Source organism: Callorhinus ursinus, unplaced genomic scaffold (genome assembly GCF_003265705.2).
Source record: "Callorhinus ursinus isolate GAN/ISIS: 27379988/994484 unplaced genomic scaffold, GSC_fseal_2.0 scaffold34, whole genome shotgun sequence".
Lineage (NCBI taxonomy): Eukaryota > Metazoa > Chordata > Mammalia > Carnivora > Otariidae > Callorhinus > Callorhinus ursinus.
In genome coordinates this window covers 1,792,828-1,816,692 of record NW_027397096.1, presented here as the reverse complement: position 1 = coordinate 1,816,692, position 23,865 = coordinate 1,792,828, and the positions used below count along the sequence as shown (strand labels likewise).

The 23,865-nt window shown below is 48.5% G+C and overlaps 2 protein-coding genes across 2 annotated transcripts in view; one reads left to right on the top strand and one right to left on the bottom strand.

Annotated features, from left to right (window-relative positions):
• RFLNB (refilin B) overlaps nt 1-5,527 on the top strand; it is a 6,492-nt gene extending 965 nt beyond the window's left edge. Inside the window, exons 3-4 of the mRNA XM_025851591.2 lie at nt 1,765-1,892; nt 4,040-5,527. Of these exons, the coding sequence (XP_025707376.1) occupies nt 1,765-1,892; nt 4,040-4,370 (459 nt within the window). The 3' untranslated portion in view covers nt 4,371-5,527. The remainder of the gene's footprint in view (nt 1-1,764; nt 1,893-4,039) is intronic.
• A 7,263-nt stretch (nt 5,528-12,790) lies between these two features.
• On the bottom strand, nt 12,791-17,476 carry LIAT1 (ligand of ATE1). Its single transcript, XM_025851266.2, has 2 exons — nt 17,180-17,476; nt 12,791-14,999 (listed from the first exon to the last, which is right to left on the bottom strand). Exons 1-2 carry the CDS (start codon nt 17,379-17,381, stop codon nt 14,509-14,511), a joined length of 693 nt encoding a protein of 230 aa, XP_025707051.1. The 5' UTR covers nt 17,382-17,476; the 3' UTR covers nt 12,791-14,508.
• Between the last annotated feature and the right edge of the window lie 6,389 nt (nt 17,477-23,865).

The following is a 23,865-nucleotide window of genomic DNA, read 5'->3' as shown; positions in this document are numbered from 1 at the left end:
TGCGCGTGGAATTCTTGACCCGCTGACCCGTCTCGGGGACATCGGCGCGCTCTCTCATTCCCATTGGAAGGCAGCACTTGTTTCACCTTGGCCTTCAGACCCTTGCTGTGTGGCCCTTCGAGCCTCGCTCCTGACCACAGGCAGACACAGACTTCGGTGCTCGGTTGCCACTCCGCTACCTCGCATATGCCTTTTCCCTCTGAGCCCATCACCCCCGCCCACGGCCGCCTCGCCAATCGGCGCCCTGCTGCCCCTTCAAGCCCAACTTGACACCTCCTCTGGGGAGTCTTCCTTGATGCTTCCCAGAGCCACGTCAAAATCGGTGGCTTGCTCCCTATTCCCTGGTGTCTGTTGTCATTCCTGCTGCCTGACCCATCTCCAGCCTGCACCTGGGCCGAGGTGTGTGCCCAGGGACTGTTGGGTGGGCAGGGAGGAGGGAGCCACTAAGGCAGGGGCAAGAGAACTGAGTGCTCTTGTGGCTTCCTGGCTCAGTGTGAGTGTGGGAGAGTTGTCCCACTCCCCGCCTGCTGTCATCCGGCAGCCCCCAGGACTGCCTGCAGGTGCTCCCTAGGGAGCAGGGAGCTGGGGGCAGAGCAGGACCCACTGTCACTGCTCAGGGGCTGTTCCCGAAAGCTCTGTGGTAGCCAGTGCCCGCACCTTGCCCTGCCCCCGTCTACTGACCGCGGTTCCCAGCCACAGCCCCTCCCCCAGCCAGGGCTTCTCCAGCCCTCCACCCAGGTTCAGGAGCTGGACCCTGAGGACACTTTGCCCCTCCCTCACCCCTGGTCTCCTAGCCGGGTCCCCTTTGACTTTGTATTTCCACCCTACACCCTCATTTGACACACTGTCCTGGTAACGTGGTAAGAGTCTTAGAGACTCCCTTCTAAAACTGTCTGCTTCCTTCTCTACCCTGGAAGGTGTGGGGGCGGGGCTGCCACCTCCACATCCTGGCCCAAGTGTGGATCCTCCTCTCAAGTTAGGCAAAGAAAATGATACATAGCCAGTAAACCTGGAACCCAAGGGACTGCTCCCCATTGAACACTTAACACAGAAGCCCAATTCCATTCAAATCGGGTGAAAACTAGCACCTGTGTCTCGGACAGGACTGGCTCTTATTCAGGCGACTTGATGAACCGGAAAGTTCGGAGCGTCATCCAGGCTAGGAGCCAGTTAACCTCTAGGGGTGCTGTGCTCTGGTTCTTTGAGTTTGCTGAGTTGTGGAAGGTGGTGTAGAGAACTTCTTGGTGTTCACCTCCGTCTTGGTTGGGTGTTAATCTGGTCGTTCCAGAGGCAGAGAAGGCACGGGGGAAGTCCCGCTGAATCTTCAGTGTGAAAAAATTTCTGGTAGAATTTTTTCGTTCTGGCCTTTTCTGAAGTGTTGCTGAGACAATGACAGGGTTGGGGGACACATAATTGAGGGTTCTGGTTAGTGAAGCCCCAGTTCGTCGAGGTTTTCTCATTGCTGTGGGATGGTGCAACAGCCCCGGGGTCCCCCCAGGGTCATGACATTGAGCTCCTTAGCCTCTCACAAAACCCCCAGGAAGGAAGGAGGCATCCCCCTTGGTGTGCAGATAAGGTAAGGGGGCATGAGGTGTGACCCAGACCGCCTCGCTCTCCAGCCAGAGCTCTTCCCAGGCTGTGGGGCAGCCTTTCTCTGGCATCACTCCCAGGAGGAAGACACAGATCACAGTTGGGCCCATCAGCCACAAGCTCCGAGCCAGGACCTCCGTGGGGGATGCGCCAGCCCGGCCTGTGGTCTAACTGCCTTCTCCATCCTCACAGAATCCAGCATCTCTGCCCAGCCCCGTGGCCTTTGCCTGCTCGCCAAGGCTGTGCCCCCTGTCCTTTGGCGAAGGAGTGGAGTTTGACCCCTTACCACCAACGGAAGTAAGGTAAATATAGCAGGCCCAGATTTGATTGGAGTTTTTCATTTTTTTCATTGTTTATTCCAGAAACGAGTGCCTGTTATTTAAAAAAAAAATGAGTAAATCACAAAAGTGTGCCAAAGACTACTCATAGTTTGCTGGGTACTATTTTGGATTTCTTCGTGTATTCTAACCAATTAAATATATAGGCACGCCTTTTGGAATAAAAGCATCATGTTATACGTAAAGTCCTGCGACTTGCTTTTTGCACTTTTTGCCTTTGCACATTGTGGCCATCAGATGTGTACAGTTTTGTAATAAAATAATTCCTCTTTCCCGAAGCTGCTCCCCCCATGGCCCCACCCTGCTTCAAGGGGCTATAACCTTGTCTCATATTACAGTTTCACTGGGCAAGTACCATTCTTCCTTCGGGAATTGATCTCATCCAGGTTACCTGGGGGCAGAGATCCATTGAGAGCCTCTGTTAAAGATCTGTCTCTTCAGGGAAAGGAATTTTACTTTTGGCAGCTGGTGGGGTTTTTTTTGCTGGAGTTTCAGTTCCCTTGACACAAAGGGCCCTTTGATGGGATAAAAAGGCAGCTCACCAGTTTGGAGGTGAGCGGTTCAGTCCTTTATTCCTGCCGAGCTTGTATTTTGAACAAAAATGAAGACATGACTTCATGACATTAGCTTCCCCCAGATTCTTACCTACTCGCTTAAGGAGAATAGACATTCCCATCATCCATCCAACCCACTGAAAAGAATGCTAATTCTTAGTCCCTGACCAGTGGGTAGGGGCTGGTGGGGGACAGTGCTCTGTGATGCTCTATGAAGCTGTAATAATTACTCAATAAAATGAACTCATGCTTGGGGTGCCTGGGTGGCTCAGTCGGTTGGGCATCTGCCTTCCGCTCAGATCATGGTCCCAGGGTCCTGGGATCGAGCCCCACATCAGGCTCCCTGCTCAGCGGGAAGCCTCTCCCACTCCCCCTGCTTGTGTTCCCTCTCTCCCTGTCTCTCTCTCTAACAAAGAAAATCTTAAAAAAAAAAAAAAAATTAGCTCCCAAATTACCAAAGAAAGACGTTAAAAAAAAAAAGTAAAATAGCTGCTGAGGAACGTGGAAGTTAATTTATTTTATGGAAATCAAGATGGTAATTGGCTCTGATCGATAAGGTCAGATCTCTGAGTCTCTGGTTTGAGTGGTCTCCACACCGAAGGCCAAGGGGGACCAGGTACTAGTACTTGGTATTACTGAACTTCAAGAATTCCTGGGTTCCGTCATCCTGTCATTAAAGAGCGCCTGGCTGGTTCAGTCAGTTAAGCATCTGCCTTCAGCTCAGGTCATGATCCCGGATCAGGCGCCTTGCTCAGGGGGGAGTCTGCTTCTCCCTCTCCCTCTGCCTGCTGCTCCCCCTGCTTTGTGCTCTCTCTCTCTCTCTCTCTCTCTCTCTCTCTTTGTGTCAAATAAATGAATTAATAAAATCTTAAATAAACAAATGAAGAGCTGATGGTGAGGGCGCCTGCCTGGTTGAGTCAGTAGAGCCTGCAGCTCTTGATCTCAGGGTCATGAGTTCGAGCCCCACGTTGGGCAGAGAGCTTACGTTTAAAAAAAGAAAGCTGATGGTGACTTCAAGGGACAGAGAAAACAAAGCATTGACCCTTAGTGAGGGGGTAGAACCCGCATTGTTCTACCACTGACTTATACCACTTGCTGCGTGTGAACACTCTGCTCGGTTACTTCTGGGCACGTTTCACAGAAAGAGGAAACAAGGCTCGGAGAAGAAGCCCGAGCAGGCCGTCCGAGCTGACACGCACGGGGCGCGGCCTACCCGGGGCTGCTGCCTGCCCTGAGAAGCAGTGCCTGCAGGGTGAACGTGGGGATCTTGCACACCTGCAGGTAAACCCCAGCCCCACCACTCACTCCCACTGTGACCTTGACCTCTGCACTGCCATTTCCTCTCCCCGGGTGCTTGGTTCAGTTCAATTTGACCCTGGAAAGAAAGTGCTTCGAACAGCACCACCCCGTAAGCGCTTCATCAGCCCTGGGCTGCTTCTGACGAGACCAGCCACGTCTCAAGGTTTGCACCCCACGAGAGGATCAAGGTCACAGTAGGGACCGCTGTGCCCCAGGCTCAGGGGAACGGCCTCGTGCTGCCTTCTCTCTCCCGCCCAGGTACACGTCGTCGGTCAAGTACGACTCCGAGCGGCACTTCGTCGATAATGTCCACCTGCCCCTGGGCCTGGCAGTGGCCTCCTGCAGCCAGACGGTCACCTGCATCCCCAACTGCACCTGGCGCAGCTACAAGGCAGAAGTGCGCTTCGAGCCCCGCCACAAGCCCACCCGCTTCCTCAGCACCACCATCGTCTACCCCAAGTACCCCAAGACCGTCTATACCACCACGCTGGATTACAACTGCCGCAAGACACTGAGGAGGTTCCTGTCCAGCGTGGAGCTCGAAGCCTCAGAGCTCCTGGGCAGTGACGGCCTCTCGGATGAGTGCTGACGGGAGCCCAAGCGGGCTGGGACTGGCTCTGCCGCTGCCCTCGCGTGCCGTTCGTGCTCCAGAGGGGTCTGGCCCCGCCACACCTCTAAGCCCAGCCTGGGGAAGAAAACCATGTCATGGCCTCTTATAATCATGGAGAGAATTGGGTTTTTAAAAATGTTCAAATTGCTTTCCAAAGGCATATATTTCTCGTTTGCCGCTGCGTGGCTTCCCTAGGGTCTCAATTTGATGAGCAAATAGAAAGCCAGCTGGAGCAAAAGGAAAATGGCCCCATTTTGAGATAGGGAGGGAGGAGAGAGCTCTTCTCCCGTGGGTCAGTTAGCCTGAGGAAGGGCGCAGAGAAAGTCTCTGGGATGGAAAAAATGAGTTCTGAGACCTTCCAGCCCCGGGTGTCTTCACTGACAGCGGTACTAGTTCCGTAAGCTGTGACATCCTTGTGGGTCCAGTCTGTGGAGAGCTGAGTTTCATTCCGTCGTTTATTTCCCTTTGTGTTTCCTGTTCACCAAAACTCTTGGAATTCCCTAAATCCTTTTCATATCAAAAAACCCGGAACCACACTATAAGACGCCTTTTTAAAAAAAGAGAGAAAAAGTTCACACTGTTCTCCTCTCTCTTCAGGAGACTCATGTCCACCAGGGGCTTTGGTTCTGGGTCCTTCCACCGGTTGGGTGCAAGCTTGGGCTCTGGCAAAGCGCCTTGAACCCTTGGCATCTGGTAATGTCTCCACGGGCTTGTGTAACTCTCCTGATATGTGTTTTGGGGTTTCCAAATACTTTCCTATTTTTTTCATAAGGCAGAACATAGCCGAGGGCCCTTTTGAGAGTAACAGCATCTTGAAAGAATGCTTAGGGAAGCCACTTTTGAGGACCCCACAAGGGGGTTTCGCTCCACCCAGGACTGGCCGGCGTCTGGGAGAGGCAGATGTGGATGTTTCTGATGACCTGCTCCATCAGGATGGGTGTCGCCTCCAGACAGCCTGGGTCAACTTGGACGGGCTCAACACCACAGAGGAATTCTGCCCGCACCTTAAGTCTAAGCCAGAAAGCAAGAAATTCGCCCCAACCCTCCCTCCAGGTATAGGAGACGTGACTGCAGGATAGGAATTGATGTCACGAGTCAAACTCCAAAACTTGGGCGCCGTTGGGATGGTACACTTTTCTAGGAACAATCATGGCGTTAGGTGCGCGGGGAAGACGCGAGCTCAGCTGAACCGGCCTCAGAGGCAGAAGGGGTCTGCTGGCTGTCTCTGGCCTCAGCCCCCTGCCCACCCTGCCTCCCCACCAGCCCATGCTTCTTCCCCCTGCCAATCCCTGAGGGTTTTGAGTGAAGACAGCGGCAGGTGGCTTTTTCTCTTCCAATTTGGGGAGGAACAATCCGTGAATATTTCCTTTGAATACATACAAATTAGACCATGTGCTGGAGGGTTATAGAGTATTGTGCCCGGATTCCTGCTGTATTTTGGGGTTTCTGTTGATGGCTTCCGTGTGTCCTGAAAGCAGAATTGATAGCTCTCTGGGTACCCTGGAGCCACAGCAGGGACTTTTGTTCCGAGGAGAGCGGGTGTGATGATACTCTCACTTAAAAGTCATTGGCAGCCTCTAGAGCCAAACTGTCTGGCGTCCTCTTCAGCTTTGGCAATGTGTGGTCTTGTCATGCCCCTAACATTTGGACGCAGCCCTCGGTGGATCCTGCGGGTGGGTCCGTGGTCCTGAGTTTGCCATAGCAAAGCTTGGCGGGGACCTGTAAAGGGGGCACTCTGGGACTCCATGACCTCCTTCGTCATGCAGAGTGACAGATGCTGTCTGGAGTAAATTATGTGGCTTTTCTTGATAAAAATGAATTTTTTTTCTCTGATTTCATAATCTTGGCATTTAAGACAAGGGGTAAATGTAATTTTTAAATAATGTTAAGAGAGTTCGCAAGGCTTTGTCCTGGCCCAGTGGGGACACTTGAATGAGCTCAGAACAATATTGTGGGCAGCGTGGCAGGAGAGACGTATGGGAGAACATGGCCTTTGCACACGGCAACGTTTTGAGATGTCCATATGAGATTTTTTTTGTTTTGTTTTGGGGGGTTGGGTTAAGCTCGGGCAAAGCATTCTAGGTGTGGAGAGAATCTGAAATATATCAGTAAAGTAAGTAGAAGTGAGCAATTGTGAATGTGTAATGCGAATGGAAAAGCAGGTTTTATCTTAAGTTATTCACTAGGGAACTAACTGTGGTTCTTTCTAATCCTTTCTTTTTCTTCAAACCTGCTTTGCTGCAAGTTACAGGAAAGAAGCATAAGAAGACGTAATGGGACACTTCAGGGGGGGTCCAATGACATTGCTCTTGGTGGACCTGTGTTAGTCTACGAGGTAGAAGCAATGATTTTTAAAACTCATTAAAATCAACCATTCCTGGGCGTATCTGAGAGATGCAGTTTACTTACTAAGAAGTCTTTTTTCCCAGTCGCCTAAATGACAGCGTTCATGTGAGAAGGATCAGAGAAAAGTTGTTTTCTTTTCAAAGTCAGACCTTTTAAAAAAAAGAACGATTACCTTTTCATTTGACTCTTTTCCTGTTTCTAACCTTAGGAAATCCAGAACTGCCTTTGACAAAGACTATTTTTTAAATTTATCTTTGACATCTGTCCCATTCCATTTTGCTTTGTGACTTCTTCATTTAACAATAAATTATCTTTAAAGAAACAAAACTTAGAGGTGCTTCTCTTTTTTTTACAGTAAAATTATAATGTTTTGGTGAAGAAACATGAGAAAAACACCTCATCTTGAGAAATTTTAAGATGTGGTTGTATTTAATACTATGATACTTCTGTCTGGAGTATGCATTCCCCTGGGATACAAGATTTCACAGGGACCCCTCAGCGCAGATAGTTTTAGGGAATTTCTTCCCAGATTCAGTGTGTACTCTTTGCTAAAACTCATCTACCCTGAAATTATGACTGGTCCAGTCCTTCCTTCCCACCTCCCCTTCCAAATTGCCTTTCTCCCATTTTGCAGAAGAAATAATGTGTTAGTCTAACACATCCTTATTTTACTGCGGGATATTGCTCTGGGCTGGACAAACCTATAGGCACTGGACAAAGGGACAGTTATAAACAGTGGTATCGGCACCAGGACCTGAGGGCTCCACGTCTGTCAGTGTCCTACGCATAATTTTGACAAGAATGAAGTATGGTGGCAGAAGCAAGACTGACCTGTGTTGGGAACTTCTTACTGCCAACATCTCAAAGTGAGGCAGTTGGAGTGATAACACTATTCATTTAATACCTACAATCTCTTTAATCTCAGACCATTGTCTTCCCAGAAGGAAAGTCCCTTTGGGTAAAGTGTTGATAAGAGAAGAGTTGATAAGAATGATCAAAAGTGAAGGCATCTTATTTCATTCAAGTGTCAAATTCACGGCAAGGCTCGGTGCCTTATCTGTTAGTCTTTGAGTTACAACTTAAATATGTCCCACGAATGTGTATTATTGTGTGTGTGTGTTTGTGTGTGTGTGTATTTTCAGCCAGTCCCTTTTTAACAGAAACTATGGCTGGCTGGGATGACAGCAAGAACTAATATTGCCACTTAGGTTATATAGTGTAAATTTCCCACAAAATGAATGAGCTAATAGCAGTTCCAAGGTTATGTTGGAAAAATATTTAAAGCGTGTAGATTTATAATTGTGTGTGTGTGTGTGTGTGTGTGTAGAGAGAGAAGCAAATGTGTTGAAACTAATAAATTTTTTTAAGATTTTATTTATTTGATAGCACAAGCAGGGGGAGCAGCAGGCAGAGGGAGAGGGAGAAGCAGGCTCCCCGCCAAGCAGGGAGCCCGATGCGGGGCTTGATCCCAGGACTCTGGGATCATGACCTGACCTGAAGGCAGACGCTTAACCGACTGAGCCACCCAGGTGCCCCGAAACTAATAGTTTTTCAATTTTCCCTCAAAAAATACCTTTCTAAGCATATCAGATTAAGCTGGCACCTCAAGAGAAAAAGTAGTAGGTGTAATTAATAATATGATAAATCTGGGGCACCTGGGTGGCTCAGTTGTTAAGCGTCTGCCTTTGGCTCAGGTCATGATCCCAGGGTCCTGGGATCGAGCCCTGCATCAGGCTCCCTGCTCAGCGGGAAGCCTGCTTCTCCCTCTCCCACTCCCCCTGCTTGTGTTCCTTCTCTTACTGTGTCTCTCTCTCTCTCAAATAAATAAATAAAATCTTTTTAAAAAATAATATAAATCTGAGGAAGCCATTTTGGCATACTTCCCAGAAATGTGAGAAAGGAATGACTTTATTGATTAGGTAACAAATCCTATTGCAAGAAATACCTCTTCTCAAAATTGAATTTTAATAATTTTATCTTAGGGCATAATCACTACAAAGTTTCATTCATAACACTACTTCCCAAAGTGCCTTCTATGGAATAGGAGGTTCTACGGTCAAATAAGTTTGGGAAAATGGAAAGCTGAAGATACCACATATGTTTATTGTGGGGCTCTGCGGAACACCTGCATTAGTCAGCTTCTGCTGCGTAACAACCACAAAATCGTAGCGGCGCACAGCAGCAAGCATTTATTTCTTGTGTAAAAATGTATAGGTCTGATTGGGCAGTTTTGCCCAAGGCTGGGTGTTGAGTTCAGGTTTGTTCCACTTGTCTCTGAAGCAGGCTAGAGAGGTTACCTGGGGCACATTCTTCTCATGGAGGAGGTCAAAAGATCAAAAGGAGCAAGAAGAAACATACAACACCTCTTAAAGTCTGCCCTCCTGCCACCCAGTCATTTCCATACCTGTTCTATTGGCCAAAGCAAGTCACATGGTCAAACCTAACTAACATCAGTGGGTCAGGGAACCATACTTCCCCCATGAAAATGGGGGGGGGGGGAGTAAAGATTTGCTGTACAATAAGCTACCATAGCTTTTAATATGGTAATGTGCATTAAGAATCTTTAAAAGGGAAAATTCACTATGTAGCATTTCCCAAAGTCACTGGACCAGAGAACACATGAGCGTTTCATAGGACTAACGTTTTTTGAAATGCAATTTAAGGGGCACCTGGGTAGCTCAGTCAGTTAAACATCACACTCTTGATTTCAGCTCAGGTCATGATCTCAGGATGTTGGTATTGAGCCCCATGTTGGGCTCTGCCCTCAGTAGAAAATCTGAGGATTCTCTCCCCTCTCTCTACCCCTCCCCCTGCTCGCATGTTCTCTCTCTCTCTCTCTCTCTCTCTCTCTCTCTCAAATAAATAAATCTTAAAAAAGAAAGAAATGCACTTTAAGAAATGCTAGTATAGGACGCCTGGGTGGCTCAGTCAGTTAAGCGTCTGCCTTCGGCTCAGGTCATGATCCCAGGGTCCTGGGATCGAGTCCCGCATCGAGCTCCCTGCTCAGTGGGGAGCCTGCTTCTCCCTCTCCCTCTGCTCCTCCCTCTGCTTGTGCTCTCTCTCAAATATTACAATCTATAATATATATATATATATATATATATATCTTACCAAACTGGCACAAGATGAAGTAGAAAATCTGGGAAAAAAATACATCAAACTCTCTCTTACATATAAACTTCTGTTCTTCAAAGACTCTGTTATGGAAATAAAAGGTAATCCACACGCTGAAAAGAATATTTACATCTGACAAGGACTTACATCCAGAATATACAAAGAGCTCCTACAAGTCAACATTGAAAATGAAAAACCTGAAATAAAATCTTTAAAAAAAAAAAAAAAAGGGCGCCTGAGTGGCTCAGTTGGTTAAGCGACTGCCTTCAGCTCAGGTCATGATCCTGGAGCCCCGGGATCGAGTCCCACATCGGGCTCCTTGCTCGGCAGGGAGTCTGCTTCTCCCTCTGACCCTCCCCCCTCTCATGTGCTCTCTCTCTCATTCTTTCTCTCAAATAAATAAATAAAATCTTTAAAAAAAAAAGAAAATAAAAAACCTGATTAAAAATGGACGAGAGGGGCACCTGGGTGGCTCAGTCAGTTAAGTGTCTGCTTTGGCTCAGGTCGTGATCTTGGGGTCCTGGGATGGAGCTTCTCCCTCTGCCCCTCCCCTTAGCTTGTGCTCTTTCTCCCTCTTTCAGATAAATAAAATCTTTAAAAAAAAAATGGGCAAGAGGGGGCGCCTGGGTGGCTCAGTCGGTTAAGCATACAACTCTTGATTTTGGCTCAGGTCATGATCTCAGGGTGTTGTGTTGGGCTCACGCTCAGCGCAGTCTGCTTGAGATTTTCTCTCTCTCCTTTTCCCTCTGCCCCTTCCCCCAATCTTTCTAAATAAATAAAATCTTTTGGGCGCCTGGGTGGCTCAGTTGGTTAAGCGACTGCCTTCAGCTCGGGTCATGATCCTGGAGTCCCGCATCGGGCTCCCTGCTCAGTGGGGAGTCTGCTTCTCCCTCTGACCCTCTTCCCTCTCGTGCTCTCTATCTCTCATTCTCTCTCTCAAATAAATAAATAAAATCTTTAAAAAAACAAAATAAATAAATAAAATCTTTTAAAAAATAAGATAAAAATGGGCAAGAGACTTGAACAGACACTTCACAAAGGAAGATACATGGATGCAAAATAAGCACAATGAAAGGTGTTCAACGTCATACCAGGGAAATGCACAGTGAAACCACAATGAAATACCACTAAATACTCATGCAAGAGAAATGAAAACATAGGTCCAAAAAAGAGCATGTTCATGACAATTTTATTCACAATAGCCATATGTTGAAGGGACTGAAATGTCTGTGGTGTATATTCACACAATGGAATACCACTCAGTAATAAAAAGGTTCCAGGTTACAAGTAGGCACTTTTTTTTTTTTAAGATTTTATTTATTTATTTGACAGAGAGAGACAGAGCGAGACAGGGAACACAAGCAGGGGGAGTAGGAGAGGGAGAAGCAGGCTCCGCACTGAGCAGGGAGCCCGATGCAGGGCTCAATCCCAGGACCCTGGGATCATGACCCGAGCTGAAGGCAGACGCTTAACGACTGAGCCACCCAGGTGCCCCACAAGTAGGCACTTTTTTGTTTGGCCCCAAGGCCCCCAAACCACCAGACTTTGAGACCCTGGTTTTATTTCTCCTACATTCCCTCTTGCTCCACACGCCTATAATTTGTTTTGTGGTTTCTTTGAATTACATCTATCGGCCGGCCACTGAATCCACATCTCTTTGTGAAATTCAGCCTTTGATGAGGTGAGCACTACACCATCACCAGGACAGTCTGTCCAGCGACTGTGCAGACACCCCGACCTAAAATATCAATGCTCAAAACTCTCCAATGGGGGCGCCTGAGTGTCTCATTCTGGCCATCGTATTGTGGCAAAATATAGCAAAGGGACTTTCGGAAGAGCCCTGTCCTCCCCCGCGGAGAGGGGGTTAGCAGCCTCCTCTGGCAGGGACCCCCCCAGCAGACAGGAATGGCCCTCCCTGGGCTGCTGTCCAGGTTGAGGGGCACCTATAGAATCAAGCAAAGAGGAACAACGGCTTTGGTGTGTCCCCACAGAGAGGAGGAGACAGGACGTATGTTCATCCTCAGCCACAGGACCTTGCCTGAGGCCCCAGGGCTCAAGGTAAAGACAGCAGAGGGTGGAGCGGCTGGGCTGCTCTCTCCCATGCCCTCTGGATCAACCATAGTGGCTGGGGGTGCGGTGTATGGGAGAGTCTGAGGCCTCAGGATGCCTTGGTCACTTTGCAGTGTTGTCTTCTATGGGTGGTGAGAGTGGGGGTGGCCTCTAGTCACCTTTCTGCTATGAGATATTCTGGTGTAGTGGTTAAAATGATGAGCTTTGACATCAGAGCTGAATTTTTATCCTTCCCACTATGTGTTAGTTATGTGAACTCAGGGAAATTGCTTAACCTCTCTGAGCACTACCTCCCACATCTGGAAACAGGGATGCACCTACCTACCTCGGTGCTGTGGGAATCAAAGGCAGTACTTACATAAATCCTTCAGCATAGGGCGCCTGGGTGGCTCAGTTGGTTAAGTGACTGCCTTCAGCTCAGGTCACGATCCTGGAGTCCCGGGATCGAGTTCGGCATTGGGCTCCCCGCTCAGTGGGGAGTCTGCTTCTCCCTCTGACCCTCTCCCCTCTCATGCTCTCTCTCACTCTCTCTCTCAAATAAATAAATAAAATCTTAAAAAAATAAATAAAGGGGTGCCTGGGTGGCTCAGTGGTTAGGCGTCTGCCTTCGGCTCAGGTCATGATCCCAGGGTCCTGGGATTGAGCCCCGCATCGGGCTCCTTGCTCAGCGGGAAGCCTTCTCCCTCTCCCACTGCCCCTGCTTGTGTTCCCTCTCTCGCTGTCTCCCTCTGTCGAATAAATAAATAAATAAATCTTTAAAAATAAATAAATAAATAAATAAATAAATAAATGAAACCTTCAGCATAGCGCCTCGCCCCTAGGAAGCACTCAGTCCGTTGGAAGTTTTTTTGTTTTTTGTTTTTTTAATTTATTTGACAGAAACAGCGAGAGAACACAAGCAGTGGTGACAACTCTGTAAGTGGCCATTTAAGGAAAGGTAACAAGAGGGCTTCTCTGTCAGCTGGGGCTAGCAGGGACTGAGATGACCACTTCCGCTTCTCTCAGAAAAGCATTCTGTAGGGCGCCTGGGTGGCTCAGTCGGTTAAGGGACTGCCTTTGGCTCAGGTCATGATCCTGGAGTCCCTGGATGGAGTCCCGCATCGGGCTCCTTGCTCGGCAGGGAGTCTGCTTCTCCCTCTGACCCTCCCCCCACCATGTGCTTTCTCTCTCTCATTCTCTCTCTCTCAAATAAATAAAATCTTAATTTAAAAAAAGCATTCTATAATGTTTTGTACTGGCTTTCAACTTCTTCCAAGTATAATGCGTGTCTTCAATTCCTTGGAAGGCAGGAACCTGATCTTAAACCTCCACTACGTCCCTCTTGGTCCCTACACCATGTTGCATAGAGACTACCCCATCCCCTGCACCTCCCAGTCTGCGTCTTTGTGCCTGAGGAAGGCCTCTGGGCCGACCTGTTTGGCAGGCTGGAAATGCCAGGAAATTAACACCCCCGGGGCCATCCCCCAGCCAATGCCTATGGGCAGTAGAAGGGCCCAGCTTCTTCAAGCTCAGGGGGGATAATCCTGATAGTGTTTCCCAGGGGGATTAAGCTCCAGTTAGCCAATGTGGAAACTGGCTTGACCGTGTCCCTGGATTGGCTGTCTTCCCCTCCCTGTGCCTTCTCTACTGAGCTTTCCTTTGGCTCCCAAATAATCTATTTCCATTTGAGTCTTTGATTCAGGGTCTGCTTCTGGAGAGCCCAAACTAACACAACACATTGGCCCCCACTCAATAAATATTGGTGCAAGGGAAGAATATTAATTTAGGACAAGTAGTATAGTAGGACCTTTTTAATGTTCCAGAACTTTGCTTAAAACGCTGTTTTAGGGGATTAGAGGACTATATATATATATATTTTTTTAATTGAAGTAAAATTGGTATGTAACACTACATAAGCTTCAGGTGTCCGACATCATAATTCAGTATTTGTACACGCTACAAAGTGATCACGGCACAAGTCCAGTTACCATCCATCACTGTACAATTGAGCCCCCTCACCTGTTTCCCCCACCCCCAACCCCTTTCCCCTCTGGCAACCACCGATTTGCTCCCTGGGATGACCATATTTAGAAGAGAAGCAATACCTCTTTTGAGACTTCTCATAATTATCTCCCAGGGATGGAGTTCTGGAACTCAGTTATTTTGAAGACCACATAAGGGCAGGGAGTGTATGTAATTAAAAAAAATTAAAAAAAAAAAAAAGCCTCCAGGATATTTGGGGCATTTTCATTGGGCCTAAAGAAGCATGCTGTGTGAGGAGTTTTACCCATTAAATTAGCTTAAGAGTTGGAATTGATATAATCTACACATTCTGTCTTTTAGAGGGGAAGATTACAGACATCTGTGATGAGAAATTAAATAACAAAGAGATGCCAAATTATCTAAGAAAAAAAAAAAATCCAGAAAGGGCTGTGTCCATTACATGGCTGTGCCTTCCCCGGGCCATGAAAAGCGCCCTGGTGGAAGGAGAGGCGGGCCCCGTCGACACCCCAGACGTCTGCTTCCTTCAGGCGCTCTGATTTCCTTTTATTATTATTCTTCTGGGACACAGAAGCTGGCGGTGCGGACTTGGCGTCGGGCTGGGTTTTCACTCCGGCAGAGCGGCAGCCAGATCAGAGCGCAGGAGCCTGGGCGTGAGGCTTCCTTCCAAGCCGTGGCTGGGCCGGCCGGCTTTCGGCGCGGGCTGCCTGCCCTCGGTGTTGCTCTCCTTATCTGGGAGGTATGGCAGGTTCTCGGGGTCCTCCTGGCCACCCAGGTCAGAGTGGAAGCCCTTGAGGGCCAAGATCCGGTACCGCTTCCTCCGGTTCAGCTTGTATACGCGAATCCTTTCTCTTTCGGCCTCTGGGTCTGCGAGAATTCCGTCCCAACGCAGGCTTTCGTTGATCTGGTTGGAGAGGTTGTCTTCTATTTCGGCAAAATGGGGGAGACTTACAGTGGAGGGGTAAGGGGGGATGGGCCCGTTTTCACCTTTGTCCTGTTTGTGCTCTTGCCTGGGGCCATGATCTTTGCTGGGACTTAAGATGTCTTGAAAGGATGAGGGCAGCTGCTGACTCTTCAGGCCTGGACTCTGATGTTTATCTGCTGAGCAGACGAGCCGAGTTAGCAGGTGTGCTGCCCAAGTCCCCGAAGGTGTAGCAGGTGGAGGCCCCTCCTGGCCTAGGGCTCAGAGAGCCAAGCCCACCAGCCTCCTACACACCCACCAGCTCTAGGCTTTCCCTCAAGTCATTTTGGATAAGAAGGAACCGTTTACTGAGCACGTACTAGAGGCCAGGTCCTCTGGATAAAGGTTATCAGTCCTATTTTCCAGGTGAAGAAACTGAAACTCCAAAAGTCTACCTTACCAACATCACATAGTAAGTGGCAGGGGTCAGGATTCGAACACAGGCCTGGCTCCCAGTGCCCTGTTCCTATTCTTTGCACCGCACCATTCATGCTCCATATCTCATCCAGGTACCTTCCAGTTTGAGGAGTCTATGACTCCACCCCTAGTCTGGACTTATGATGGGAGAAATGGAGAACAACAGAAAAGCTTCCTAAATCTGATTGTGCAAAGCAATATCATGCCAAGCCAGGAAATACTTTTCTGCTGTGTGGCTTGTACTGAGTTTTTTTTTTTTTTTTTTTTTTTAATTAATAGCATTTCTGAATTGTACAGCCCTCATATAAAGTACTGTAAGTTATGGTTCTTTCATCAGCTCATCCTTCTACTTTGGGGGAGACAAATCCCCCCTAAAAAAAGAGAAAATAAGGAAAAAAGTCCTCTCTGGACATTTCTATGCCTTCCTATTCCTCTAAAACTATTTGGTGTCCCCTGCTGACCATATGAATTACCTGCCACTATAATTTCCAGAGCAGGAAAGTAAGCCAAAAGGACAACAGGTTTCCTAATTTGGTTTTGCAGATACACATGGGGCTTTTTGACCTCAACTCCAGAATTTTTTCCTTGCCTTTCTATTAGGATTCCACCTGAAGAAGTCATTATAACCCTCCCATTGCTCCCTTTCCCAAACTACAAGCATGACACGAGGAAGACTGCCAGTCCCTCTGCCTCCAGCTCGCTGGGGGTACCAGCTCTACACGCTACAGGCCAGGGCCCCGAAACTTGAACCAAGAACTACCCGTGCTGGAGGTGAGAGCCACCTCCCTGACAGTCAAAGCCCCAGAAGGGGACCACACAAGTGACACTGGAAACTTAGCACTCACAGGCAGGTGCTTCTATGTCACTGTTGCACTCTCTCTCCATAAACTGGGTGCTCAGTGCCTTTGTCAAGAAATCTGCGGGGTTCTGGGAGAGGAATTTGGTGAGATATAGGCACTCTGTGGGATTGTGGCAGGTGTTGGTGTGTGTATGCATGTGAGGTGTCCTTGGGAGAGACTGGAGTGAGAACCTGCGTGCATGTGTCCAGGAAGTGTTTGGCCGGTGGGGTTTAAGCACATGAGTGTGTAGCCGAGTACCCATACGTATGTGTAGCCTGGGAATGTGTGGGCTGGATGGGGCATCTGTACGTTAGTTTTATTTGGTGGTTATAATGCTATAAGGGGGTGTTGTTGAGGGTGTTGGGGATTACAAGAGTATGCAGCAGTGACTGATGTGATGGTGTGTGCGCAGTTGAGGGCTGGCCCTGGCGAACGGGGGATGGCAGGAGACAGCCCGTGCAGGAAAGATACTTTCTATGCATTTACAGGATGTCTGCATAACATTGAGAGGGCAGGTGCCCTTAACGCATGGGGCAGAAGGCAAAAACCTGTGTTTCTGTGCCTGTTTGTCACCAGTGTCTTAGTATCTTAGGCTTGGGGAAAGTGTCTGTGAAGATGAGGGAATCTCTGTAGGAGGGCTTGACGTTTCTGTGGGGAAAGTGTGGTTATTTAAGATTCTGAGTTTTAGCTGAGGGATTAGGAAATTGAGAGGGTGTCCGTGCAAAGCTGAGCTGCTGTGTGGCGCTGGGAGGCTCTGCGGGAATAATGCTGGGGATCTCTGTGGGGTAGAGGGTCTCCGTGGATGTTGAAAATTCTCTGTGCAGGATTTGGGGTCTCTGTGGACATGTATGGTTTTTATGGAGAGGGCTGGGTCATCACTGTGTTGCGTTACGTGGTACGTGTGGGGAGCGGGAGGACCTCTGTTTGGGACTGGCGAGTTTCTGTTTCTGGTGCGAAGTGGTTCCCAAGTAGATGCGGGTCTCTGGGAGGGCTGGGGATGGGTGAGCTTGGAGAACTCTGGTACGGGGAGCTGAGGCTCCTGCGCTAGCTGCTCGTCTTACCGTCCCTCTTGCTGGACCCCTTGGTCTTCTTCTTTTTCTTCTTCACCTTCCGTTTGTTCAGTTCTGAGGCGCTGCCTGCGATGGGGGGCAGTTTAGCCCCCTGAGAGCCCGCAGTGCCACCCTCTCGCTCCTCCTCGTCGTCCTCGCCGTCCTCGCCCTCTTCGCCGTACCCCGACGCCCCCGCTCCGCCGCGGCAGTCCATTCGCCCTCCGCGCCGCCACCGGCGCCAGGGACAGCCCAAGACCCCTGCCGCCGAGCCCGCGGCCGCAGGAGCTAAGCGCCCGGCCAGCACCACGCGTCTCCATGGCGACCGCCGCCCACCGCGCGTGCGCAATCCGGAAGCTGCCGCCCGGGAGCCACCCGGGGACGTAGGTGTGCGCACGCGCCTTCCAGCCTGTGTGAGAACTTGGCACAATCCGAGGCGAGTCGGGAGGAGTGAGTAGAGAGTTTCTAAAACTTGGCCTGACACATACGTCCACATCCGTGCCTTTTAAAATGCTGTTGGTTGTCTCCCTAAATTTTTTGTCTCCCGAGTTCCATTCTCCGTCTACCGTGGCCTTTCAAGCCCAACGCGTCTCAAACAAACTTGCTTCTCCGTGGTTCTCAGTGAACAAAATAGCTGGACAGGCGGAAACCTGGCGGCCCTCCTTCCCCGACGCTCACCCGGGCCGGGACTCTGGCCATGTCTGGCACGTGAACTTCTGGACCCCCCCTCCTAAATGGTCTCCCTGCTTCCAAACCCTCCTCGCAAATTCTTTATCCACACACCTGCTGCCACGAACTTTTAAAGACAGTTGGCTAATTTCACTCTCTTGCTTAAAGCCGTCCAGTGGGTCCCCATCACAATACCTATCAAGACTGAACTTTAGTGTGGCTTACAAGGCCTGGTGTGATCTGCCTGCTTTTTCTCGACAGGTTTATCCACCACAGATTGTATTTTCCCCAAACGGCTGCAGTTAATAGCTCTCATCACCCTCCCCCCCCCGCTCTTCTAGAATCTTGCCACTTCCACATCAAGAGACAGAGTCTAATTCCACTCCCCTTCAATCTAGGTGGGTTTGGTGGAATGTGGTGAAAGTGATGCTCTCCCTTCTTAGCTAGGTCATAAAACGTAATGCAACAGCATCCTTGTTAGCCTTGGAGACCTGAGCCCCCTGGAAGGAAGTCTGAGTACCTGGAGGCTGCCATGCTGTGAAGAAACCCAAACAAGACCACATGCAAAGACCATAAAACTATGTGAAGGGAGAGAGAGTGAGAGGCCCCAGCTGCTCCAGTCCCCGATTTTCCACATCCAGCCATAGTCTGACTGCAACAGCAGGAGAGACCACTCCCCCACCCCCCAGGCCAGTCTCACCCAGCCAAGCCCTTCCAGAGTTCCTGACCCAAAGAAATTGTAAGAGATAATAAAATGATTATAATGGTTGACATTTTTAAGTTTTGGGGTGACAAGATATGCAGCAATAGGTTACTGGAACATCAGGGGTTTTTTTAGCCATTTTAGTATGTATGAAGTCGTGTTTCCCTGTGGTTGTACGAGCCATTTCCCTGAGGACTAATGATGTTGAGGGCTTTTTCAACTGCTTATTGGCCATTTGTATATCTTTGTGAGGTGTCTGTTGGAAGTCTTTTCCCATTTTGTAATTGGAATGGTTTTATTTTTAGTGCCAATTTGTAAGAGCTCTTTACATGTCTTGAATATACATCCTTTCTCAGTTTTATGGCCGCAAAGATATTTTTCCAGGTCTGCAGCTTGTCAATTATTTTCTTAATAGTGTCTCTTGATAAGCAGACATTTTAAATTCTGATGAAGCCATTTTAGCAGGGTTTTTCTTCCTTTTTGTATCCTGCTCAAGGAGAGTCTTCTGTTTTCGTCAAGAAGCTTTATGGGCCTGGGATTTAAGGTTAGGTCCATGATCCACCTCAAATTAGTTTTGTCAATAAGGTCAAATAAGGGTCAAGATTTATTTTTTTCAAATCGATTTCCAGTTGTTTCAGCAATTTTCATTGAAGAGACATTCCTCTCCCCATTGGCCTGACTTGGCACTTTTTTGGAAAATCAACTAACTGTATATGTATGAATCCATTTCTGGATTCTATTCTGTTCTGTCAGTCTATTTGTCTCTCCTTCCACTGATACCACACTGTCCTGGTTATTGTAAGCTTTTTAAAAATTTTATTTTATTTTATTTTATTTATTTGAGAGAGAGAGAGAGAGCCACAAGTGGGGGAGCAGAGGGGCAGAGGGAGAGGAAGAAGCAGACTCCTGCTGAGCATGGAGCCTGTTGCAGGGTTCGATCCCAGGACCCTGAGATCACGACCTGAGCTAAAGGCAGCCGATTAACGGACTGAGCCACCCAGGTGCCCCTCTGGTTATTGTAAGCTTTATAGCAAATGTTGATATCAGGTAGTGTATGTCCTCCAGCTCTGTTCATTTTGAAGATTGACTATTCTAGAGCCTTTGCTTTTCCATATGCATTTTCAAATCATCTTGTCTATTTCTTCAAGATAGCCTGCTGGGATTTTGATGGCGATTGCGTCAAATCTATCAAGTTTGGCACTCTTTTACTCAGTAATGACAGTCATTAGTATTGATCCACACACAGGCATGTGTGGACACATTACTCTGTAAGGGACCCTTCTGTTATTCAGTATGTGTGTCCTCAGTCCTCTCAGACACTGGCAAGCTCTCAATTTTGTCCAGCACAACTCTATACACGGTGAGTGCTTGGAAACTGCCCCTTGCCTGCTTTTATCCCTAGGAGCTAAGTGAAATGTAAATGACAGAGATCCCTTGTGCAAATGATCACCGGCTAGACAAGATGTCAGGGTTTGCTTTCCAGGTACACTGCCCTACTCACCCTGGTGCTTGCAGCAGGTGCTTGGAAAGGCTGTCTTCTCTCCCTTTCCAAGAAAGGCTGGCATGGCTTCCCTCTCAAATGGTCCTCCTTGCCTGGGTGCTCATCTGCCAGGAGATGGCTTGACCACATTTCTTTTTTTTTTTAAGATTTTATTTATTTGACAGAGAGAGACACAGTGAGAGAGGGAACACAGCAGGGGGAGTGGGAGAGGAAGAAGCAGGCTCCCTGCTGAGGAGGGAGTCCGATGCGGGGCTTGATCGCAGGACCCCAGGATCATGACCTGAGCCGACGGCAGACGCTTAACGACTGAGCCACCCAGGCCCCCCCTTGACCACATATCTGTTCCTGATTTCATTGAGGTTATGCTGAGCCAGCCATTCAGCTTTGAAAGAGAAAATTCAGCAAAGGAATACGTTTTTTAAAAAGATTTTATTTATTCATTTATTTGAGAGACAGAGAGAGTGTGAGTGGGGGGAGGAGCAGAGGAAGAGGGACAGACAGATTCCCTGCAGAGTGGGGAGCTCAATGCCGGGCTCGATCCCATGACCATGACCAGGATCATGACCTGAGCCAAAATAAGAGTTGGACACTTAACTGACTGAGCCACCCAGGCGCCCCCCACCCCCGGGTTTTTTTTAAAGATTTATATATTTATTTATTTTATTTGAGAGAGAAGAGCACAAGTGGGGGGAGGGGCAGAGGGAAAGGGAGAGAATCTAAACGGACTCCCAGTTGACCACAGAGCCTGACACCGGGCTCAACTCAGAGCTTGATCCCAGGACCCTGAGATCATGACCTGACCTGAAATCAAGAGTTGGACACCTAACTGACTGAGCCACCCAGGACCCCAAGAACGCATTTTTGGGATTTTTGGGTTTGCATTTTTTGTTTTTTAAAAACATTTTATTTATTTATTTGATAGAGTGAGTGAGAGCGAGCATAAGCAGAGGGGAGGGGTAGAGGGAGAGGGATAAGCAGACCCCACGCTGAGCAGGGAACCAGATGTGGGACTTGATCCCAGGGTCCTGGGATCATGACCTGAGTTGGAAGGCAGACACTTAGTTGACTGAGCCACCCAGGCCCCGGGGATACATTTTTGAATAATCATAAAAATTGCTTGTGAAGTGACTTGCTCAATCTCTATGTGTTAATTGGCCGCCAAGTCAGGCCTGAAATTGCAACTGAACTAACGTGAGTTCCCTCCTTGGTGAGTTCCAGATAGAGACTACACCAGGTGGAGTGTCAGACAAAGGAAATTTTATTTGCAGCAAATAAGGAGATCATGAAGAATTAAACTTCCAAAGCTATAACTTGCAATGCTGTGACTCCCTGAGCAGGGGTGAATGGGTCTCTTTTATTTAGGGTTAGGATCAATATTCAGAAAGAGGAGTTTTGTCATTGGATGTAGAGGTGGGCATAAGGTCACATCTGGGTCTTAAGGAAATGTGCCTAAGCGTGCGTACATTGTATGTTACGTTAATGAGTTTCAGCTCCTCCCTGGGTGGAGATTTCAGCATCAGATTTTAGCATTATAATGAGGTAGAGATAACTCTCATACTAGGTCTTTCTGCACAGTTGTGAGTCTTTGGTTGAGCTCAAACTGGTCTGGGTGGTCAGGGCGGTCCTTATTGCTTAGAGGGTGGTTTCGGTTTCTATCACAGGAGGTTATGCCTGTGGGATCTTTTGCCTGAGTTAAAAGATAAGCTGGAAATATGGTGCCTGGCTGGCTCAGTCAGTAGAGCCTGCCTGTCTTGATCTTGGGGTTGTGGGTTCTAGCCCCGGGGGACGTTGAGAGTAAAGTTTACTTAAAAAAAAAAAAAAAAGCTGGAAAGAAAAACTTAAGGGAACAACAGTGAATGGGTACACGCAGGTGGGCAGTAAAGGTCAGGTTTTGGAGTCTTGCTGGTGACAAAACCCACATTCCTAGTTCTACATCTCTTGCAGGAGAGCCATCGATTTTACCATGATGTTCTCTGACGGACAGAAGAGCTGATAGTGGGCGCCTGGGTGGCTCAGTTGGTTGGGCGACTGCTTTCAGCTTGGGTCATGGTCCCGGGGTCCCGGGATCAAGTCCCTCATCGGGCTCCCTGCTCGGCAGGGAGTCTGCTTCTCCCTCTGACCCTCTTCCCTCTCGTGCTCTCTATCTCTCATTCTCTCTCTCTCAAATAAATAAATAAAATCTTTAAAAAAAAAAAAAAAGAAGAGCTGATAGTGTTTTTATAATTGTTACAGCTTCCTGATTTATCCTTTCTCCTTGCGGTCTCAGTGGCTGGTATTGTTTTGAGCAGGTAAAAGCTGAGGTTTCTTTATAAGGATCAAGTTTCCCTTTGGCCAGTGCTTGACGTGGGCATGCCTTGGAGAGCTTGTGACTTTACCCCACCCTGCTACCGGCTCAGCCTGTGTCCCTGTGGCTGGCTGGGCTACTCTGGTTCCTGCTTCCTGCTCTGTGCTGCCCGCTGTCTCCATGCTCAGTTTCTTTCCCAAGGCCACCAGGCAGTTTCCATTCCTCAGCAGCACCGGCCTTAGACTTGGGCAAGGGGAGACCTCGCCCTGGGTCTTGTGCTTCACGGGACCACGCTCTGACTCTCCTCCAGCTCTCTCCCTCCTCAGGGACAGGAAGTCTGTGGAATCGAGTCCTGCTCTCCTAGTCCCTCTCCCCCACCCTGCAACCCACAATCTGAGTCTCGGCATCTTGGATTTTGTTGCCCAAATGACCCCAGCCCCTTTGTAGGGCCTGTGTGGGCCACTTTCCTGAGCCTATCCTCCCAAGTAGCCCTGGGCCAAGGACAGCATAGATGGCAACTCGATAGGTAGACTGAGGTGTCTGGACCTATTCATTCAAGGACCTTGTCAGTGCAGGATGGAGCTGGGAATGGGAAGAGGGGTGGCAGGCCCTGGGCTGGGTGCAGAACCTCAAAGGCACTGAAATTCTAAATTAAAATCTAGCCTTGCAGATTGTTATGAAGGTCTGTTTGTCAGGTGGGAAATAGTACATCTTTTATTTAACAGTATGTCAATTTAATTTATAACTCTTAATATTTAGACATAGGGTATGTGGGCCTCCATTTCTACTCTTGCCCTGGGCTTTCTTTTCAACTGTTAAGAGCAAGTCTGCTCTTGGGCGCCTGGGTGGCTCAGTCGTTAAGCATCTGCCTTCTGCTCAGGCCATGATCCCAGGGTCCTGGGATCGAGTCCCACATCAGGCTCCCTGCTCGGCAGGAGACCTGCTTCTCCCTCTCCCACTCCCCCTGCTTGTGTTCCTGCTCTCGCTGTGTCTCTCTCTGTGAAATAAATAAATAAAATCTTAAAAAAAAAAAAAGAGCAAGTCTGCTCTTTATCTTTCCTCCTTTTATTACCCACTCCAACCGCTTCCTGATTTTCACTTGTTAAATAACAAAACTCCAACTGAATAAATTTGAAGATCTAATTGGCCTTATCAATCTATTCATGAATTGAACAGCATCCTGATATCGAGCAAGTAGAGAGACGCTCCGCTGAGCCAAATGAAAGAAAGGTTTTTAAAGACAGAGAGAGGGGAAAAAAGGAAGGGAGGAAGGAAAGAAGGTGGGAAAGAAGGAAGGAAAGGAAGGAAGGAAGGAAGGGAGGTGGGAAGGAAGGTGGGAAGGAAGGAGGGAAGGAAGGAAGGAAGGAAGGGTGGAGGAAGGGAGGAAGGAAGGAAATTATTAGCAAGGAATGCATTGTTTAGGCAAGATTGCCCTCCCAAGGGGAGTGGAAGGGTTATATTATTAAATTTCCTAGTATTGACCAGGAGATTCCATGTCGACTGGTTAAAGTTTACATTTCTGGGAGTTTGAAACTGCAGTTAGG